Raw genomic sequence first — 20,025 nt, forward strand, 5'->3', positions numbered from 1 at the left:
CCACATCCTGCCCCAGAGGGCCCACACCCCAGTGCCTGGCAAGGAGTCCCTGGGTACCCAGCTCCCACATTCTGCCCCAGAGGGGCTGCATCCCAGCGCCAGGCGAGGGGTCCCCGGGTACCCAGCCCCCACGCTCCACCCCAGAGGTACCGCATCCCAGTGCCTGGTGAGGGGTACCCGGGTACCCAGGCCCCATGCTCCACCCCAGAGGGGCTGCATCCCAGTGCCGGGCAAGGGGTCCCCAGGTACCCAGCCTCCACATCCTGCCCCAGAGAGGCCGCATCCCAGCGCCAGGCGAGGGGTTCCTGGGTACCCAGCCCCCGCACTCCACCCCAGAGGTACCACATCCCAGCATCTGGCGAGGGGTCCCCGGGTACCCCGCCCCCACATCCTGCCCCAGAGGGCCCGCACCCCAGTGCCTGGCAAGGGGTCCCTGGGTACCCAGCGCCCACATTCTGCCCCAGAGGGGCTGCATCCCAGCGCCAGGCGAGGGGTCCCCAGGTACCCAGCCCCCGCGCTCCACCCCAGAGGTACCCCATCCCAGTGCCTGGTGAGGGGTACCCGGGTACCCAGGCCCCATGCTCCACCCCAGAGAGGCCGCATCCCAGCTCCAGGCAAGGGGTCCCCAGGTACCCAGCCTCCACATCCTACCCCAGAGAGGCCGCATCCCAGCGCCAGGCGAGAGGTCCCCAGATAACCAGTCCCCGTTCCCATGCCAGAGGGGCCACATCTCAGTGCTGGGTAGGGTCCCCCTGTATAACCAGCTCCCACCCCCACCCCAGAGGGGACACGTCCCAGCACCAAGCTAGGGGTCCCCGTATGCCCAGCTCCCTGCCCCACTCCAGAGGGACCACATCCCAGCGGCAGGTGAGGGGTCCCTATACAACCGGCCCCCAACCGCCGCCCTAGAGGGGCCGCGTCTGCACGTTGTCGTGAGTAACAGCGCGGGGAGGACTCATAACCAGCAGCAGAAAACATCAGTTTATTCAAAATCCAAAAATTACAGCAATTCCCGGGTACTTTATAACAACTTCATTTCTCTAAATACATATGAAGTCACTGGTCTATGGGTTAAGCCCAGAGTCCTTCGAGATTTGCCGCACCCGCTGGCGTGGTCCCCTGATTCATTGAGTCGGTAGTTAATTACTTTGATTATTATTCATTATTAGGGTGGTTTTTTTCTTTTTGAAATTCCGTTTAAATTAACCTGATTTGGTTCTGGCGCCTTCCGAGTTCTGTGCGATCCAGGGGCTGCGTTTGTTTTGCAGCCGGATGGGGCTCCCACCCCGGGTGCTGCCGGGGTAGGCGGTCGCAGACGGTGACCTAAAGGCACGTGAACCCTCTTGCCAGGCCAGGGGGAGTTCACAGCCAGAAGGGTGACCCCCCACCCCCGACTCTGCCTGCTGCACTGGGGTTTGGAAGGCTGCTCCCCAGCTGCCCACCGGGGGTGTCCTTGTACCCACCTCTGAGGCAGCAGGTGCTGCCCACTGCCAGAGGTGAGATCAGCCGGGGTCAGAGACTGGGCTAGATGGGCCAACGGGTCTGCTCCGGAGGGGGCGGGCAGGGGGTGGGATACTGAGCTAGATGGGCCCATGGATCGTATTGGGGGGGGACAGAGAGAGGGCAGGGTACCAGGCTACATGGGCCCTTTGCTCACTAGGGGGCGCTCTCCCCAGGCAGTCTGTGCAGGCCCCGATACCCCAGTGTGGTGCTAGGTGGCGCCATGCTGCAGGGAGCAGGGGGGGGCTCAGCAGGGGCCACTGTGCTGAGGGGTCTGGGGCAGGGGGTGCTCTGCTGTAGGGTAGGGGGCTGAGCAGGGGGTCCTATGCTGTGGGGAGCAGGGTGGGGGCTCAGCAGAGGGTGCTATACTGTGGGGAGTGGGGCGAGGGGCACTGTGCTGCGGGGAGCAGGGTGCGGAGCTGAGCGGGGGGTGCTGGGCTGCAGGGAGCAGGGTGGGGGCTCAGCGGAGGGTGCTATAATATGGGATGGGGGTTCTGTGTTGCGGGGGTGGGGCGGGGGCTCAGCAGGGGGCGCTGTGCTGTGGGGCAGGGGGCTCAGCAGAGGGCGCTGGGCTGCGGGGAGCAGGGCCAAGGCTCAGCAGGGGGTGCTGGGCTGCAGGGAGCAGGGTGGGGGATCAGCAGAGGGTGCTATAATATGGGGTAGGGGTGCTGTGTTGCAGGGGCTCAGCAGGGGGCACTGTGCTGTGGGGCGGGGGGCTCAGCAGAGGGTGCTGGGCTGCGGGGAGCAGGGCCAGGGCTCAGCAGGGGGTGCTGGGCTGCAGGGAGCAGGGTGGGGGATCAGCAGAGGGTGCTATAATGTGGGGTGGCGGGTGCTGTGCTGTGGGAAGCAGGGCAGGGGCTCAGCAGGGGGCACTGTGCTGCGGGAAGCAGGGCAGGGGCTCAGCAGGGGGCACTGTGCTGCGGGAAGCGGGGCAGGGGCTCAGCAGGGGGCGCTGTGCTGCGGGAAGCGGGGCAGGGGCTCAGCAGGGGGCGCTGTGCTGCGGGAAGCGGGGCAGGGGCTCAGCAGGGGGCGCTGTGCTGCGGGAAGCGGGGCAGGGGCTCAGCAGGGGGCGCTGTGCTGCGGGAAGCGGGGCAGGGGCTCAGCAGGGGGCGCTGTGCTGTGGGAAGCGGGGTAGGGGCTCAGCAGGGGGCGCTGTGCTGTGGGAAGCGGGGCAGGGGCTCAGCAGGTGGCGCTGTGCTGTGGGGAGCAGGACAGGGGCTCAGCAGGGGGCGCTGTGCTGTGGAAAGCGGGGCAGGGGCTCACCAGGGGGCAGCGCTCCCCTGTTTGTCCACAGATGGCATGTTCGGGGTACACCTGGAACCGCAGCCTCTGCTGGCCAAAGACGAGTCGACGTGCGGCAGGGGAAATGGGTTCCCCGTTCTCAGCAGCTGGTTATTGGAAGGACCTGCTGCTAAGGCCCCTCCTGTTCCCCTGGGTTTGGCCCTGATTTCCCTGGGTTTGAGCTACAGGAGCCCAAGCGATTGGTCACAGGACACTCTGCCCGTTGGCGCATGGCAGGGCTCCCCAGTGGGTTGATCTCGCGGTGCGTGGGATTGGCTGCCCGCTGGCTTCCTGGGCCTTTCTCGAAATGGCCGGGCAGGTGAGGAGGAGCCAACGGCCACTGGCGAGTAGCGGCTAGCAGCCAACGAGCCAAGAGCAGCAAAGGAATGAGAACTAGCCCGAAGACACAGGGAAGAGTGAGCGATGAAGAGGGAATCGTGTGCAGAGCACCGCGGACGGGGAACGAGAGGGTCTTAATGAGAAACGGTGACAAGAGAAAGAAGAACAGTGCACGGTAGAGAGCGAGCGACACCGTGAACTGGAAATAATGTCTATCAAGGAGTGAAACACGAGGGCCAAATAGTGAATAAAGAATAGTGAGCAATATCTGAGAGTGCAAACTGCATAGCAGGCAATGAACAGTGAAGAGTGAAATGGTGAGCAGTGAGTGGGGAGTGTGAACGGTGAATAGCAAATAGCTAATAGTGAGCAGCGAGTACGGAATGTGCATGGTTAACAGCAAATAACTAACAGTGAATGGTGAGCAGTGAATGGGGACAGTGAACAACGAATAGCAAATAACTAATAGTGAACGTGAGCAGTGAATGGGGACAGTGAACAACGAATAGCAAATAACTAATAGTGAACGTGAGCAGTGAATGGGGACAGTGAACAACGAATAGCAAATAACTAATAGTGAACGTGAGCAGTGAATGGGGACAGTGAACAACGAATAGCAAATAACTAATAGTGAACGGTGAGCAGTGAATGGGGACAGTGAACAACGAATAGCAAATAACTAATAGTGAACGTGAGCAGTGAATGGGGACAGTGAACAACGAATAGCAAATAACTAATAGTGAACGTGAGCAGTGAATGGGGACAGTGAACAACGAATAGCAAATAACTAATAGTGAACGGTGAGCAGTGTATGGGGACAGTGAACAACGAATAGCAAATAACTAATAGTGAACGTGAGCAGTGAATGGGGACAGTGAACAACGAATAGCAAATAACTAATAGTGAACGGTGAGCAGTGAATGGGGACAGTGAACAACGAATAGCAAATAACTAATAGTGAACGGTGAGCAGTGAATGGGGACAGTGAACAGTGAATAGCAAATAACTGATAGCGAATGGTGAGTAATGAATGGGAACAGTGAACAGTGAATAGCAAATAACTAATAGTGAATAGTGAGCAGTGAATAGGGATAGTGAATAGTAAATAACTAATGAGCAGACAGTAGTGAACAGGGATAGTGAACAGAAAATGACTAATAGTGAACAGTGAGCAGTGAATGGTGAGATTGAACAACGAATAGCAAATAACTAATAGTAAATGGTGAGGAGTAAATGGGGACAGTGAACAGTGAATAGCAAATAACTAATTGTGAATGGTGAGCAGTGAATGGTGAGATTGAACAATGAATAGCAAATGACTAATAGTGAATGGTGAGCAGTGAACAGGGATACTGGAAGTGAATAAAGAAGTGAACAGTGAGCAGTGAACCGGGGACAGGGAGGAGTGAATAGCAAATGACTATTGAGACACACAAGCTCACTACTAGCGCGCTGCCAAGTGCCTAACAGACCATGAATGGCAGAGGGTGAACGAGCAGTAACAAGTCGCTCAGCGATGACCCCCGTTATGGGCCGTTTATACAGCTGTTACCCAGGGCTCAGGACCCAGGCCCCCCGCCCACAAGCACCGCTAGGCGCTGACACCGTGCGCCTCGTTCTGCCGGGTCGGGGGAGCTCCCACGTAGTAGGGACTCCTGAGGAGCGACAAGAGCCAGGTGGCCACAAAGCGAGGCCCAGGCCAGCTTCGAGGCCGGTCACACCCTGAGCGTGGGAGCCGGGGGGCCGACGTGCCCGTCCGATCGCACAGAACTTAGCGGAAGGCACCACCGTACCTGCTGGCCGGCAAAGGAGACGGGGCTGGAGTCAGCGCCGATCAGGAGGGGGGAGGGCACCTCGCAAGCCGAGGTTGGGCTTTCCAGTCAGAGCCTATGGCTTAACCCTTAGCGCGTGTGACGCGACTGGTCAAAACAGTCGCGGTTCTAAAAATAGAAGACACCGTTTCATTTATTTTTTTCTGTTAAAAAAAATGCAAAACAAGACACCCGGGGGCTGAAGAACCAGCCTCTTGGCATCGTGCCGGGAGTTCTCCAGAACCGGGCCATGGGGCGGAGGAGCGACATGGCCCAGCTCTGGGTGCCTCTCGGCATCGGGCCAGGAGTTCTCCAGAACTGGCCCGGCCCAGCCCTGGGTGCCCCTCGGCATCGTGGCAGGAGTTCTCCAGAACTGACCCCTCAGCATCGGGCTGGGAGTTCTCCAGAACCGGCCCCTCAGCATCGGGCCGGGAGTTCTCCAGAACCGGGCCATGGGGCAGAGGAGCAACACGGCCCAGCCCTGGGTGCCTCTCGGCATCAGGCCAGGAGTTCTCCAGAACTGGGCTACAGGGCGGAGGAGCGACACAGCCCAGCCCTGGGCCCCTCGGCATTGTGCCGGGAGTTCTCCAGAACTGGGCTACGAGGCGGAGGAGCGACATGGCCCAGCCCTGGAGGGGAGGATGTGCCGTGGACTCCGATGGGGAGTGAGTGCTGAGCATGGGGTGGGGGGATTGGCCCAGCTGGTGGGTTCTGGTCTCCGGGGGGTACAGGCCCCTGGCCCTGCGAGGGGCAGGGAGAGCTGGGTCTCAGGCAACACACATTGCGTCCCTGCTGAGCCTCCCCAGATCCCGCTGTGCGCGTGCCAACATACCCAATGCCCACAGCCGGGCACAACCCGGCACGGCTCCCATGCGCCCCATACACACGTTCTCTACATATACAACCCACGCAGCCCCTCCCACCTCCTGCCAACCCCTGCACCCCCCAGCGACCCCTCACACCTCTGCTGTCCCCCCACATTCCTCACGCACTTCACACCAACCCCCAAACGCTGTCCCCCACGTTCCTCCCACACCTGTGCCGTCCCCCACTTCTGTCATCCCACCACACCTCCCGCCATCCCCCCCACATTCCTCAAACACCTCAGCTGTCCCCCCACATTCCTCCTGCCAAGCCCCCCACCTCCATCATCCCCCCACACCTCCCGCCATCCCCCAAAACCTCCTGCCATCCCCCACATTCCTTACACACTTCCCGTCCCCCCACATTTCTCCTGCCAATCCCGCCACCTCCCACTGACCCCCCGACCTCTGCCATCCCCTAAAACCTCCTGCCATCCCCCACATTCCTGACACACCTCCCCTGTCCCCCCCATTCCTCCTGCCAACCCCCCCACCTCTGCCATCCCATTTTTCCCAACTTCCCACCTCCCGCCACATTCCCCTCACACCTCCCACCAAGTCCCCACCCCCCACTCATACTGCCCCCATCCTCTCTGTACAACCCCCGAGGCTGCCATGACCGCCCTCCCCCCAGCTCCCAGCAACGTGGGGTGACTAGGGATCCCCCGCAACCAGTCCCCTCACATCTCAGCACCTTTCCTCTAACAGTGGGTGCTGGGTCCCGTCCTGGCCGAATGGCTGTTCATCCAGGGACCCAACCCACACCTGGTCAACTATGGCTTATGCTTGGAGGCATGGGACCGAAGGGGGGCACTCTGTGACACCCCCCCCCAGGAGGGCCACACAAGGGAGGCCCATGGTGGTCTCTCAAACTGGTCGCTCCCGCACTCCCATCTTGGGTCTGAGCTGACTGGGAAGATCCAAAATCCCTGGGATTATTTGGGGGGTGGTGATGGCTCAAATTGGGGGGCAAAGGGCAGGGTGAATGGAGCCAATGGCTTGGCTCCCTCTGCCCCCCAAAGCCAAGATGGGGGGAGGGCAGCAGACCCAGGGGATCTCCCCACCAAGCCTGGGGTCCCCCCCATCAGGGGAAAGTTTTGCATTGAGACGCTTCCAAAAAACAACAACAACAGCAACAAAACCCTGACCCTCCCCACCCCAACCTGCTCCCCCCCCAACACAAAAATACCCCTGGGGTGAGGCGGGGAGGAAGAGGAAACATTAGCCCTTGATTCGAGTTCAGCGGGGGGGGGGATGTCTGAGGAGGGAGATGGGAAGGAATGGGGGGGCAAAGGGGGTCCCCCACAAATCGCAGGAACACAATGTAGTGTGGAGGCAGGGGTGGGGGGACGGAGGAATGGCTTGTGCTGCCGTCGCCAGTGTTGGGGGGCAGAAATCCCCCAAGCTTCTCCCCCGAACCCTCCACACCCTGCCTCGGCGGACGCTCGGGCCCCTGAGTGCTGCTTCAGCGGAGTCCAGCCCCCACGAGGAGTCCTGCTCTGCCTGAGCCGGCGTGGGGCCAGGGTGAGGGTGCTGCCACCCGGCGGGCGGTAGGGGACAGATTGGGGCATCCAACACTGTGGCTATTCCTTGCCCTCCAGGGCCCATGGGGGCAGATCGGGGGCATGGCTGGGGTGCCCTGAGTTGTGGCTATTCCCTGCCCCCTGGGACCCATAGGGGCAGATGTGGGTCAGTGCCGGGGCGTCCTGAGCCGTGGCTATTCCATGCCCTATGGCACCAGTGAAGTCAAGGGGGCAGAGCCCAGCTGACCTCACCCAAAGATCCTGAGAAGGGGGGAGGAATTGAGCTCGGGGAGGGGAAGGTTGGAGGCTGGGGCTCCCCATCCGGAGAGGAAAGCTTAGAGCTTTGCCACCCCTGGATGGTCAGGCAGGGAGAGAGAAAATTGCCCCTCGAAAGGGGACCCTAAAAAATCAAATACTAACCCCTCCCGCCTGGCATGCCCTGCAGCCTGACCCTTAAAGGGAGTGGCCTTCTCAGGTGGCAGGGGTGGTGTTTTGAAAGGGGGGGCAGGGAGGGGAGCCGGAGAGACTGGCTCGAAGGACAATGGGAGTTAAAGGCAATGCTTTTTTTCCACATGATGTGGATCGAGCCTGGGGAACTCACCACCACAGGGAGTCATTGAGACCAAGAATTCAGGGCGGTTCAAAAGGGGAGTGGACAGGTCCAGCCTGCATTACGCCGGAGGCCAGACTAGGTGATCTCAGCGCTCGCAACAGGCCCCAGAATCTATGGAGAACAGGACTATCCGGCGGGATCGTAACATGGGAAGGGATATCAAACCGGTTTTAGGGGGAATGGAACTCAGGAGTCCTGACACCCTGACCCCCTCCCCCCCCAACCCTCCCCTCCCCAGGGATAGACCCCAGGAGTCCTGACTCCTCAAACCTTCTGCTTTAACCACCTTCCCCTGAAGCATCCGATACTGGTCACGGTCAGAGATGGGATGGGCCAGATGGGCCCATTAATCGGCTCCAGTCAATTTCCTCTGTTCCTGTGATTTCCGGATGCCACCAAGGCATTCCCAATTAGCTGGCAGCACTGAGCACCCGCCTCTCTCACAATCAGGCGCTTGAGACAGGCACCCCAAACACCGAAGCACACCCCTCACCCAAATCACAGGAGTCTAACAACTGACCAATGGGGCCGGCCCATCTAGCCCGGTATCCCGTCTCCACCAGCAGTCTCTACAGACCTGCTTCAGAGGAAGGGACGACACATCCCAGATATGGAATGACTCACCCAGGGGGTTGGCTTGAAATGATTTTAGCTCTTGAGTTATAACCCCGGCTGAAGAGATTTGCGACAGAGAGACCAGTTGAATTGCTGTGAGTCACAGTCACCCCTAGAGAAGCTGATCCTTTGAAGACGCCTAAGCTTGTGGCTACAGTGACATCCTGTGGTGGGGAGTTCCGCAGACTAACCATATAGCAGTAAAGCCGCTCCTTGTATTGGTTTTTAAGCTACTGCCTCACAGGGTTGCAGAGAATCCCCTGACGTCACGAGCCAGTGTGAGGAGAGGGGTTTTATTTAAGGCCGGACATTCTGCACCAGAAGCCATGCCAAGGCCCTCGGGAGTTCCTAATGCCTTGGGGAAGAATGAGATTGTGTAGCGCCTGGGCTAAAGAGCTACGGTGGTACGTGGCCTATAAGCCACTATTTGTGGTACAGCCATGAAGGGGAGAGGGAGCCCTGCGGGATAGCCTGGGTTCCAGTTGGTTTTGATACGTTTAGATGGAGAACTCTGTGAGGAAGACACAGATAGCGTGTATCTGGGCAGTGCCCGGAGCGACGAGGCCCCAATCTCGACGATGCTTGTGTCTGGGCAGTGCCTGGCGCAATGGGGCCCCGATCTCAGTGACTCTGTGTCTGGGCAGCGCCTGGCCTGACGGGCCTCCGCTCTCAGTGACGATATCTGTGCAGTGCCCAGCACGGCAGGACCCCATCTCAGCGCCTCTGTATGGGTAGCAGCCGGCCATGCCCCGTAGGCATACCGCAGTGCAGAAGAGGAGCGTGTTTTGGCATCGGATGGGAGGGATCGGAGCGCACAACAAGGATGAAGGGATGAAAAGATTTGAGGCTGAGACCCGTCAGAACTCTAGTGGGTGATGAGATCGAAGATCCCAGGGCCTAGCAAGCGGCCCGCGAAGAAACAGAAGAGAAATAAAGAAAAAGGCGTGATACGAAGACCCAGTCCCCCCGCAGCGTGGGGGTGACCCATCATCTTGGGGAGAGAAGGGTGGGGTTCGAAAGAGCTGAGGCTGTTCAAACTACATTCACGTGTGCTGGAGGGGTGGGGGCTGGCGCTCCCCAGCCCCATGGCAGTGGAGTGGGCTGGAAATCCAAAGAGCCGAAGCACTGGAAGAGAGAAACCAGAGAGCGCTATATAAAGATATGTACATAGGGGGCAGCGGTGGGATGGGATGGAAGTGGAGGTTTGGCCGCATCACGGCCCACGTGATGAGCTCCCAGCCCCGGCCATGAGATCCGGGGTGAGGGGGCCGCTGCTTGCTCCCACCCCGGCGCCGGAGGGCATCCGGCCTGCTGGAGGAGAGCAGTGATGTCATCGGAAGGCACCGTGGCATCCTCATCGAACGGATGGGGCCAGCGGGTGTGACATCACAGAGCAGGCTAAGTCTCAAAAGAGGGGGCCGCACCTCTGGAGGCGACAGCATCAAAAAGCAGGCCAGGTCCACAGTTGTGATGTCATAAAAAAGGGGATTGGGTCCACAGCAGTGACATCATCAACAAGTGGACTGGGTCCATAGCACTGACATCATCAAAAGATAGACAAGGCCCACAGTGCTGATGTCATCAAAAAAAGGAACCAGGTCCACAGAGCTGACATCACCGAATTATCAACAGGGCCGACCTTAAACATCAACAGACCCCAATGATCTTGACATCATCCATCACCGACAAAGTCCGCAGTGCTGACATCATCAAGGGTTGTCAAGGCCTGGCAGGGCTTGATCTCCTCAACTACTGACCAGGCCAACCACTGTGACATCATCAGTAACAACGTCCAGTGAACAGGCATCGTCAATCAGCAATGGAGCCACTGGTCTGATGTCAAAACCAATAGGCTGGTGCCCAGGACACTGGCATCATCCACGGTCGACGAGGTCCATAGTGTTGAGACTATGAAATGGCGATGATGTCATCAGACATCGACAAGGCCCACAGCACTCATGTTATCAATCACCGACAAGGTCCACAGTGTTGATGTCATGAGATGGATACGGTATTGATGGCAGAGGTTGAGAGCCCTCTTGGCATCATCAAAGGTTGACCCACAGTGTTTACATCATCACAGGTTGACAGGCTTGGTAGTACTTACTGACATCATGACACATAGACAAGGGCCACAGTGCAGATGTCATCAAAGATGGCCAGTGCTGACATCATCATCAAAAGTCAACAGGACAGCTGGTCCTGATGGAATCAAATGTTGACACAACCACAGCACTGACGTAATCCCATATGGACAGGCCTGACTGTCCTGACATCATCAACCATCAACAGGGCCCACAGCGCTGATGTCGGTGAACGGGCCAAAAGCAATTTGACATAATTGAATGTGGATGGGTCCAAAGCAATCATGACCTCGTCCAATGTCAACAGAGCCCTGGGCGCTGATGTCACCCAATGTGGATGGGTCGAACACAGTCTTGCCATCATCAAATATCAGCAAGGCTCATAGTGCTGATGTCACCCAACAGGGATGGGCCCCAGGCAATCTTGACATCATCAAAAGTTGAGAGGGCCCCCAGCCCTGATGTCATCAGTCTTGGAGAGGCTCAACACAATCCTGACATTATCAAAAGGCAACAGAGCCCAGGGCACTGACATCATCTAACATGGACGGAGACAAGGCAATCTGGACATCACCCAATATTGACATGCTCCAAGGTGCTGACGTCATCCAACGTGGATGGGTTCAACGCGACGCTGACATCATCAAAAGTTGACAGGGCCCGTGGCGCTGAGATCACCCAACATGGACGGGCCCAAGGCAATCTTGACATCATCACAAGTCAAGAAGGCCTGCAGCAGTGATGTCACCAATAGTGGACATCATCTAACATGGATGGAGACAAGGCAATCTCGACGTCACCCAACGTCGACAGGGCCTCAGGGCCTGACGTCATCCAGCGTGGATGGTTCAACGTGACCCTGACATCATCAAAAGTTGACAGGGCCCGTGGCGCTGAGGTCATCAAAGGCGGATGCCACCAAAGCCCAGCAAAGACCTTGAAGCCCGGCAGGCCGCCCAGTCCAAGAAAGAAGACGTGAAGGATGGGGGAAGACGCAGAGGAGGAGCAGGAAGAGAGCTATGGCCTTGGAAAGTTGAGTCCACCTGAGCTGGGCCCTCACACGGTGACCTCGTTCTTGCTCCCGGTGCGGAGATGCTGGCTGGGGTGGTGCCCAGGAATGAATTGCAGCTGCTCGATGGTGCTCTGGCGACGGGCACCAAAGCCCTGGCGCCGGCTGGCCGTGTGGTTGCTGCCCACTTCCCAGGCGGCCTGGGCGGCATTGGCGGAGGGGGGGTGGGAGTTCATCTTGTGCCCTTGGTGGCGTTCGAGCAGCGGGGTGCCGGCGGCGCAGATGTTGGTCTGGGACAGGGCCTTCTGGTGGCCCAGCCGCAACTCCTGGAAGGGCCCCGTGCCCTGGTGCAGGCGCTCGGGCGAGAGCAGAGGCTCCTGGGAGTGCAGGGCCTCGCGGGAGAGCAGCCGCTCGTGGGAGACGACCCGCTCCCGGGGGCCGGGGCAGTCGTAGGGGGAGGGGCGGTAGCCGTCCGAGAGGATGTGTTCCTGGGACATCACCCGTCGCGGGTGCTGGGCCGCCTCCCCGTAGCGGTCGTAGTTCATCTTCATGGCGTGCAGGGGCAGCGTGCCCCGCGTCAGTTCGGCCAGGTGCCGCCGTTTCAGGTACAGCTCGTCCATGTCCTTCTCCGCTGGGGTGGGGGGCAAAGGCAGCAGGGGAGGGCCGGGGGGGATGGGAGGGGCAAAGGCAGGAGGGGCGGAGCAGGGGGATGGGAGGGGCAAAGGCAGCAGAGGCGGGGCAGGGCAGGGGGATGGGAGGAGCAAAGGCAGGAGGGGCGGGGCAGAGGGAATGAGAGGGGCAAAGGCAGGACGGGAGGGGCAGAGGGGATGGGAAATAATGGACAATGTGACCAACTCTCCTTTGCACACTCACAGGCTCCATGGCCGGACCGGGCCACTGTGAGTGAATTCATTTCACCCACAGGCTGCCAGTCAGTCCTGGGAACAGAGGGCGCCCCCTAGAGGGGAGAGACCCCCTGCCCCATTCCCCGCCCCCCTGAGCCAGCCAGTCCCACCCCCCGGGGCCGGATGGGAGCTGACATCCCCTAGAGGGGAAAGGCCCTGGACCCCATTCTCCCCCAGGCCAGCTCTGGCCCCAGGGCAAGTCCCCAGGGGCTGGTGGCAGCGGTGGGGTCGGGCTGTGAGCGCCCCCTAGTGGCAGGGCCCCTGGCTCACCCAGCCTCTTGAGCGAGGAGTAGCGGCTGAGCTCCGACTTGACGGCCGACTCGTAGGACGGGGGCAGGTGCGAGAGGTTGTGGAAGGAGCGGGAGCAGGTGAGTGAGTTGTACTTCAGGCCCAATGTGGGGGTGTGATGCACTCGCCAGTCTGCGGGGGGGGGCAGAAAGAGAGTGGAGAGGATGGGAAGGGAAGAGGGAGTGTGGGGAGAGGGGTCAGGAGGGAAGGGGAGGGGACAGGTGGAGGGAGGGGTTTGGGGAAGGGAAGAGGGAGTGTGGGGAGGGGAGTCAGGAGGGAGGAGGAGGGGATAGGTAGAGGGAGGGGTTTGGGGAAGGGAAGAGGGAGTGTGGGGAGATGGGTCAGGAGGGAGGAGGAGGGGATAGGTAGAGGGAGGGGTTTGGGGAAGGGAAGAGGGAGTGTGGGGAGATGGGTCAGGAGGGAGGAGGAGGGGATAGGTAGAGGGAGGGGTTTGGGGAAGGGAAGAGGGAGTGTGGGGAGAGCAGTCAGGAGGGAGGAGGAGGGGATAGGTAGAGGGAGGGGTTTGGGGAAGGGGAAGAGGGAGTGTGGGGAGGGGAGTCAGGAGGGAAGGGGAGGGGACAGGTGGAGGGAGGGGTTTGGGGAAGGGAAGAGGGAGTGTGGGGAGATGGGTCAGGAGGGAAGGGGAGGGGACAGGTGGAGGGAGGGGTTTGGGGAAGGGAAGAGGGAGTGTGGGGAGGGGAGTCAGGAGGGAGGAGGAGGGGATAGGTAGAGGGAGGGGTTTGGGGAAGAGAAGAGGGAGTGTGGGGAGAGGGGTCAGGAGGGAGGGGGAGGGGACAGGTGGAGGGAGGGGTTTGGGGAGGGGGAAGAGGGAGTGTGGGGAGGGAGGAGGAGGGGACAGGTAGAGGGAGGGGTTTGGGGGAGGGGAAGAGGGAGTGTGGGGAGAGGGGTCAGGAGGGAGAGGGCCAGGAAGAGGGGATTGGGGGAGGGGCAGAGACATTAAATCTCTTGGCCATTTTTTCTCCCCCCGCCCCCACTCCCTTTCCCGGCTGGAGGATTCTGATTCCATGGGGCAGCTCGGGTGAGAAAACGGGGTCCCCTTCCCCTGGGCCCTGAGCCCCCCGCCCCGGCCCATCACCTACCCAGCGTAGCGGCGTGATGCTTTGGGCTGCTCACGTTGAGGTGCACGTAGTTGTGGTGCATGTTGTCTGCAAGGCAAAGCTAGGTGATTAGTCTGGGGGCAAAACCCCCCAAAGCCTCACCACCCAAACCCAGCCCCTTAAAGGGAATGAGCGAGGGCAGACACCTCTGGGGTGAGTGGGAATGTGGGGGTGCAGGGGATGGATCGGGGGATGTGAGGGTGCAGGGGATGGATAGATGGAGGGAGGGGTCAGGGCAATGTGGGGGTGCAGGGGAGGGATGGATGAAAAGATCTGGGGGATGTTGGGGTGCAGGGGATGGATGGAGGGATTGGGGCAATATGGAGGTGCAGGGGATGGAGGGATCAGGGGCATGGGTGCAGGGGAGGAATGGAGGGAGGGATTGGGGGATTTGGGGGTGCAGGGGAATAATGGAGGGAGGAAGTGGGGAGATGTGGGGGTGCACGGGATGGATGGATGGAGGGATTGGGGGATGTTGGGGTGCAGGGGGAGGGATGGAGGGATTGGGGCAATGTGGAGGTGAAGGGGATGGAGGGATTGGGGGTGCAGGTGCAGGGGATGGAGGGATTGGGGGATTTGGGCGTGCAGGGAAATAATGGAGGGAGGGAGTGGGGTGATGTGGGGGTGCAGAAGAGGGATGGATGGAGTGATTGGGGGATGTGGGGATGCAGGGGAGGGATGGATGAAGGGATCCGGGGGATGTTGGGGTGCAGGGGACAGAGGGGTGGAGGGATCAGGGGGCTGTGGGGGTGCAGGGGATGGAGAGATAGAGGGATTGCAGGAGTGCAGGGGAATAATGGAGGGAGGGAGCGGGGAGATGTGGGGGTGCAGGGGATGGGTGGAGGGATTGGGGGGACCTGGGGGTGCTGGAGGAGGGATGGATTGATGGAGAGATCGGGAGATCTGGGGGTGCAGGGGGAGGAGGGATGGATGGAGAGATTGGGGGGATGTGGGGGTGCAGAGGAGGGTTGGACGGATACTCTCTGGAGCAGAGCAATGAAGAAACCTGCCATTCCCCAAACAGCCACTGGGTGTCTCCCATGGCCCGCATAAAGCTGCCCAACTTCCAGGGCGCACCCCAGCGGGAGCCAGGACGCCTGGGTTCTCCCCCTGGCTCAGGGCGGGCTAGTAGTTAGAGCCGGGGGAGGGGCTGGGAGCCAGGACGCCTGGGTTCTATCCCTGTCTCAGGGAGGGGCGGGCGGGGAGGGGGGGCTAGTAATTAGAGCCGGTGGGGGCTGGAAGCCAGGACTCCTGGGTTCTCTCCTGGCTCTGCTAGGGGAGTGTGGAATGGTAGGGAAGGCTCAGGGCTGGCATTACAGGCAGGGGGCCACAAATGGGAAATTTGCCCCCCAAAGAATATTCAATGGGCCCCAATTCCTAGGCGCGGGAGATGGGGTTGAGGCTGGGGCTCTGGGCGAATGAACCTCCAGTGCCTCCAAAACACCCATGTGGCCCCCCACTGAGGAGACCCCGGAGCCGACCCTGGAAAATGAATTCACACCCCATGAACAGTGAGCAGTTCTAGTCCCCTGGCCTGTTCCTTGCATGGAGCAGCAGCCTCTGAAGTCCCAGCTGCATGGACCTGCCTCAGTTTCCCCCCTGCACAATGGGGATGACAGCCCTGCCTCCCTGGGTGTGTCAGGAGAACAGCGGGAGGCAGGGCTGCCCAGAGGATTCAGGAGGCCTGGGGCAAAGCAATTTTGGGAGCCCCTTCCATAAAAAAAGTTGCAATACTATAGAATGCTATATTCTCATGGGGGCCCCTGTAGGGCCTAGCACCTGGGACAAATTGTCCCACTTGCCCGCGCCAGGGAGCCCTGTTGGGAGGAGCCCAAATGTTACGGTGACGGGTGCTAGAGAAGTGCCTCAGTTCATGACCAGGGGTGTCTCCATCCCCTCCCAACATACGGAAATACCTGGCCCCCATGCCAAGCAGAACAAGGGCTGCATCGCCTCCCAAATGCAGCCACTTCTGGGGTCCAGCCACCATGTCATGGCAGCACAAGGCATCCGTTTGGGCTGGCAAGGGAAGGGGGATCCCGCACCCCACAGGAGGCGATGTGGAGCAGCAGGATGGAGTTAAACTTACAGCCCACCCTGACCCCTGCTAATGCCCCCTGGCTTGCCCCTCAGCTGCTGGGACCCCTCCCCAATCTGCCCCCACATGCACTCCCCTCACCCCCCCAGCTTCTGGGACCCTTCCCTAATCCACCCCCAACCTGTACTCTTCTCGCCCCCCCAGCTGCTGGGACCCATCCCCAATTTCTCTGCTCCCCCCACTCCCTGCTTTAGATTCCCCCATCCAAGACCCCATAATCCCCCTTTAACAGAACATGCCTCAAGGAGGATTTCTGATCCCCTGGGGATGGGGGGGGGAGGGAATGACTCAGCCACCGCCCCCCCGCCCCAGCCCCGCCATGAATGCTCAGCCACAGACACCCCATGACAGCTAGCAGTGGTTGCCATGGCAAACCGCGATCTCCCACCATGCCTGTGCGGTAATGCCTGTGCCTGGGCCCAGAAACCACAGGCTCCCAAGTACCATTGCCCAAAGCTTCACTTGGGGCAGGGAATGGGGCCCAGGGACTTTCCTCTCTAGGGGGCACCAGCTTCCATCCGGCCCCAGGGTGGGGTCTGGCTGGCTCAAGGGATTGGGGAATGGGGCCCAGGGACTTTCCCCTCTAGGGGGCACCGGCTCCCATCTGGCCCCAGGGCAGGGACTGGCTGGCTCAGGGGGGCAGGGAATGGGGCATGGGGCCTCTCTCCTCCAGCGGGTGCCGACCTCTATCCAACCAGTCCCAGGCCTATTTAACAGCCCCGAGTGTGACCTGAGTTTGTTTGGTCTCAGCAAGCCGACCCCCCGAGGGGCCCTGGCAGAGGGAGAGGGCAGCCTGACCAATCCATGGACAATGCGCCCCCCTCTCCCCACAGGGGGGCTCCATCGGGAAATGGGGCCCCTTGGTGATGGGAGAGGATTGAGCATCTGGGAGGGGCTGTACTGACTATGGAGTCGACTAATCCACTCCTTCCTTGTCATCCCCAGATCTAACCCCCTAGTGCCGGCCCTAGGATGCTGGCCCCATAGTCTGCCCTGCCGCACACCCCGACCCCCCCTGCTTGCCCCGCAGATCAGCCCCATGGGTTCATCTGCCCTGATATCCAGCTTCCTTGTGGGGTGCTCAAACAAATACCCTCATGCCCACCTGCCCAGCTGGCAGAGGATTGTGGGACACGTATCCCCCCAGCATCTCTTGGCATGGCCTGTGTTCCCCGCGGGAGGCAGGAGGGCAGGGGAGGCACTCAGTGGGTTAACAGCCTGTGGGGCAAGGGATGCACCAAGGTCAGTGGGTGCCAGGGACTCCCCAAGGATGTCCAAGCCCCTGGCACAGAGCCTCCCAGCCCGACTCTGCTCAGTGTCCTTGGAAGAGAAACTGCTGATGCTGGAGCAGCTGGGGGTGGGGGGCTGGGAGCTGGGCTACTGGGGGGCAGGAGGGGGTGGGCAGCAATATGGGGGATATCCCAGACACACACCCAGTGCACGCCCCTAATGCGGGCACACACACAGTACATAAGGCTGTGGGGAGACAGTGCCCTGCCCCCTCCCTGCAGCCCAGCACCCCTTGCTGAGCCACCTGCCCTGGTCCCTGCAGCCCAGCGCCCCCTGCTGAGCCCCAATCCCGCTCCCTGCAGCCCCCTGCCGAGCCACCCGCCCTGGCCCCTGCTGCGATCCCTGCCCTGCTCCCTGCAGCCCAGCACCCCCTGCTGAGCCCCAATCCCACTCCCTGCAGCCCCCTGCCGAGCCCCCCGCCCTGGCCCCTGCTGCGATCCCTGCCCCGCTCCCTGCAGCCCAGCACCCCCTGCTGAGCCCCTGCTCTGCCTCTCGCAGCCCAGCGCCCCCTGCCGAGCCCCCTGCCAGCTCCCTGCAGCCCAGCGCTCCCTGCCGAGCCCCCTCGCCCTGCCCCCTGCTGCCCAGCATCCCCTGCTGAGACCCCTGCCTCGCTCCCTGCAGCCCAGCGCCCCCTACCAAGCCCCCCATCCCCTCCCTGCAGCCCAGCACCCCCTGCCGAGCCCCCACCCAGCTCCCCACAGCCCAGTGCCCCCGGCTGAGCCCCAATCCCTCTCCTCGCAGCCCAGCGCCCCCTGCTGAGCCCCCCTCCCCAACTCCTGCCACCCAGCACCCCCCCTGAGCCCCCCACCCTGCTCCCTGCATTCCAGCGCCCCCAGTGCCCGGTCCCTACCGTGGTTGCTCTGGCAGGGCTTGAGGGTGTTGTAAAGGTTCTTCGGGGGACGGGCCGGGCCGTTGTCCTGGGAAGCTGAGTTGAGGGTGGTGCTATTGCTGCGCTCAGAGCGCGAGCTGGTCCCAGCCTGGTGCCTGAGAATGTCAACAAGAGCCCTGGGGGGGCCGGGGGGCAGCGCCCCTTAGACACCCCCAAGTAACACGGCCCCCAGCCAGGGCACAATCCCCCTCCCCAGCCCCTGGGGCTGCCCCAGCTTGCTCCTCCCGGCCTCACCACTAGGGGGCTCTGGGCCCAGAGAGACCCTGGGGCTGCCCTGCCTGGCATCACCACTAGGTGCCCCCCCACACTGTCCCATCTGCCCCCCTCCCCACTGCCATGCCCCACACCCAGCCCCTTCACACCTTCCCATGGCCCACACCGGCACCCCCCTCCCTCTGACCTTCACCTCTCCCCTTGACCCCCCACCCCGATCCCTTCCCCTCTCCTCCTCTCTCCCAGCCATGGCCCCCTCCCCCAGCCCCCAACTCCCCCTGCTTCCTTCCACCCCAACTCCCCCTGCCTCTCTACTCCCCCCTTCCCCATTAACCCCTGACACTCCCCTCCCCTGACCCCCTCCCTTCTCCCAGCCATGGCCCCCTCCCCCTGGCTCCCAACTCCCCCAACTCTCCCCCCCCCACCTGGGCATGTTGATCTCCCGCCCCTGGGGCCGGCGGGAAGCCTTGCCGAAGGCCACCTTGATGCCCAGGCCCACGGCCAGGGTGAAGCTGATGACGCCGCAGACCACGTAGACGGTGCTGTTGCTCTGCTGGCGGGCGGCCTCAGAGCCCCCTGGCCCCCGGCCCCCAGGCCCAGCCGTGCTGCTGGCCTGGGTGTGGGCCCAGAAGGGGGTCTCCACGTTGGTGCAGCGGCCCTGCTCCAGCCGCATGGCCCGGTGCTCGCAGCAGAAGCGGTAGTGGCACGTGCCGCAGCAGAAGCGGTAGCCGCCCGTGGTGCAGTTGAAGGCCGCGTCGTACTGGCCCATGACGTCGTAGTAGCCCTGGCACGTCTCGGCCGCCCGGCCCCCCCAGGCTCCCGCCCCCGTGCTGTTGACCCCCACCAGCCGTTTGAGGTGAGCCAGCAGGCTGGGCAGCGCCCGGCTGTGGTTGGCCGGACGAGGGGCCTGGAGGACCGCCAGGGCCGGCTGGCAGCTCAGAGCCTCCAGGGCAGCGCAGAGGAGGACAGTCAGCAGGTGGTACATGGTGTGCGGGGACTGGGGGGACCCTGGGAGACGGGCAAATGGGGGGCAGGGAGAAGCCCTGGGTTGTGGGGGTGAGGAGGGTGCGGAGGGGCCCCAAAAGAAGCTGGGGTGTATGTGGGGGCACGGGGTGGGGAGATGGAAGATGCACCGGGAGCTGGCACCGGAGCGGGGATATGGTGGGTCCCGTGAGACAGCCCTGGGTAGGGAGAATGAAGGGGCTCAGCAGATGGCACTGGGTGGCGGGGGGGGCACAGAAGGGTCCCTTGACAAGGCGCAGAGTTGTGGAGGGAGGTCAGGGCATCTGGGCCCCGTTAGCTGGTTCCTTCTTGTGGTTATAAAAAATGGATCAATCCATATAAAAGAATCCGAGAGAGAAATCTGCAGAGAGACAGAGAGAGAGATGCGGGAGTCCGCAACTATCACACCATGACCCCAACTAGCACATCCTCATCCTCACTCCTGGGACAGGCTGTTTTCCTCAGAGGCTCGGCTTCCGGATGCATGAACTGTGGCAAATCTGTTCCCCAGAGCCCAGTGGGGGCAGATCGGGGGGATGGCCAGAGCACTGCCCAGGCACAGTCACTGAGATTGGGGCCCTGTT

General features: G+C 61.4%; 1 protein-coding gene across 3 annotated transcripts; it reads right to left on the reverse strand.

Moving 5' to 3' along the window:
- Positions 1–8,173: 8,173 nt before the first annotated feature.
- On the reverse strand, positions 8,174–19,232 carry SHISA7 (shisa family member 7). 3 transcript variants are annotated; one of them, XR_007770164.1, is made up of 6 exons: positions 18,865–19,212; positions 18,188–18,342; positions 13,932–13,997; positions 12,814–12,963; positions 10,202–12,269; positions 8,174–9,670 (listed from the first exon to the last, which is right to left on the reverse strand). XR_007770164.1 is itself a non-coding variant. In XM_050927547.1 (5 exons), exons 1-5 carry the CDS (start codon positions 19,206–19,208, stop codon positions 11,686–11,688), a joined length of 1,299 nt encoding a protein of 432 aa, XP_050783504.1. In that variant the 5' UTR covers positions 19,209–19,232; the 3' UTR covers positions 8,174–11,685. The 3 variants fall into 3 exon arrangements, 1 of the variants encoding a protein (XP_050783504.1); XR_007770163.1 differs by having other exon boundaries at positions 10,185–12,269; XM_050927547.1 differs by having other exon boundaries at positions 8,174–12,269; positions 18,865–19,232.
- Positions 19,233–20,025: the final 793 nt, after the last annotated feature.

The sequence above is a fragment of the Gopherus flavomarginatus genome, chromosome 18, assembly GCF_025201925.1.
Source record: "Gopherus flavomarginatus isolate rGopFla2 chromosome 18, rGopFla2.mat.asm, whole genome shotgun sequence".
In the NCBI taxonomy this organism is placed as follows: Eukaryota; Metazoa; Chordata; order Testudines; family Testudinidae; genus Gopherus; species Gopherus flavomarginatus.

Coding starts and splice junctions, on each gene's coding strand:
- SHISA7 (XM_050927547.1), bottom strand. CDS start 19,208: ATGGGCCAGTACGACGCGGCCTTCAACTGCACCACGGGCGGCTACCGC. Junction 18,343..18,864: donor CGGGAGATCAACATGCCCAG/GTGGGGGGGGGA, acceptor CGGCCCCCCCAG/GGCTCTTGTTGACATTCTCA. Junction 12,964..13,931: donor GCATCACGCCGCTACGCTGG/GTAGGTGATGGG, acceptor CCCCCCCCGCAG/ACTGGCGAGTGCATCACACC.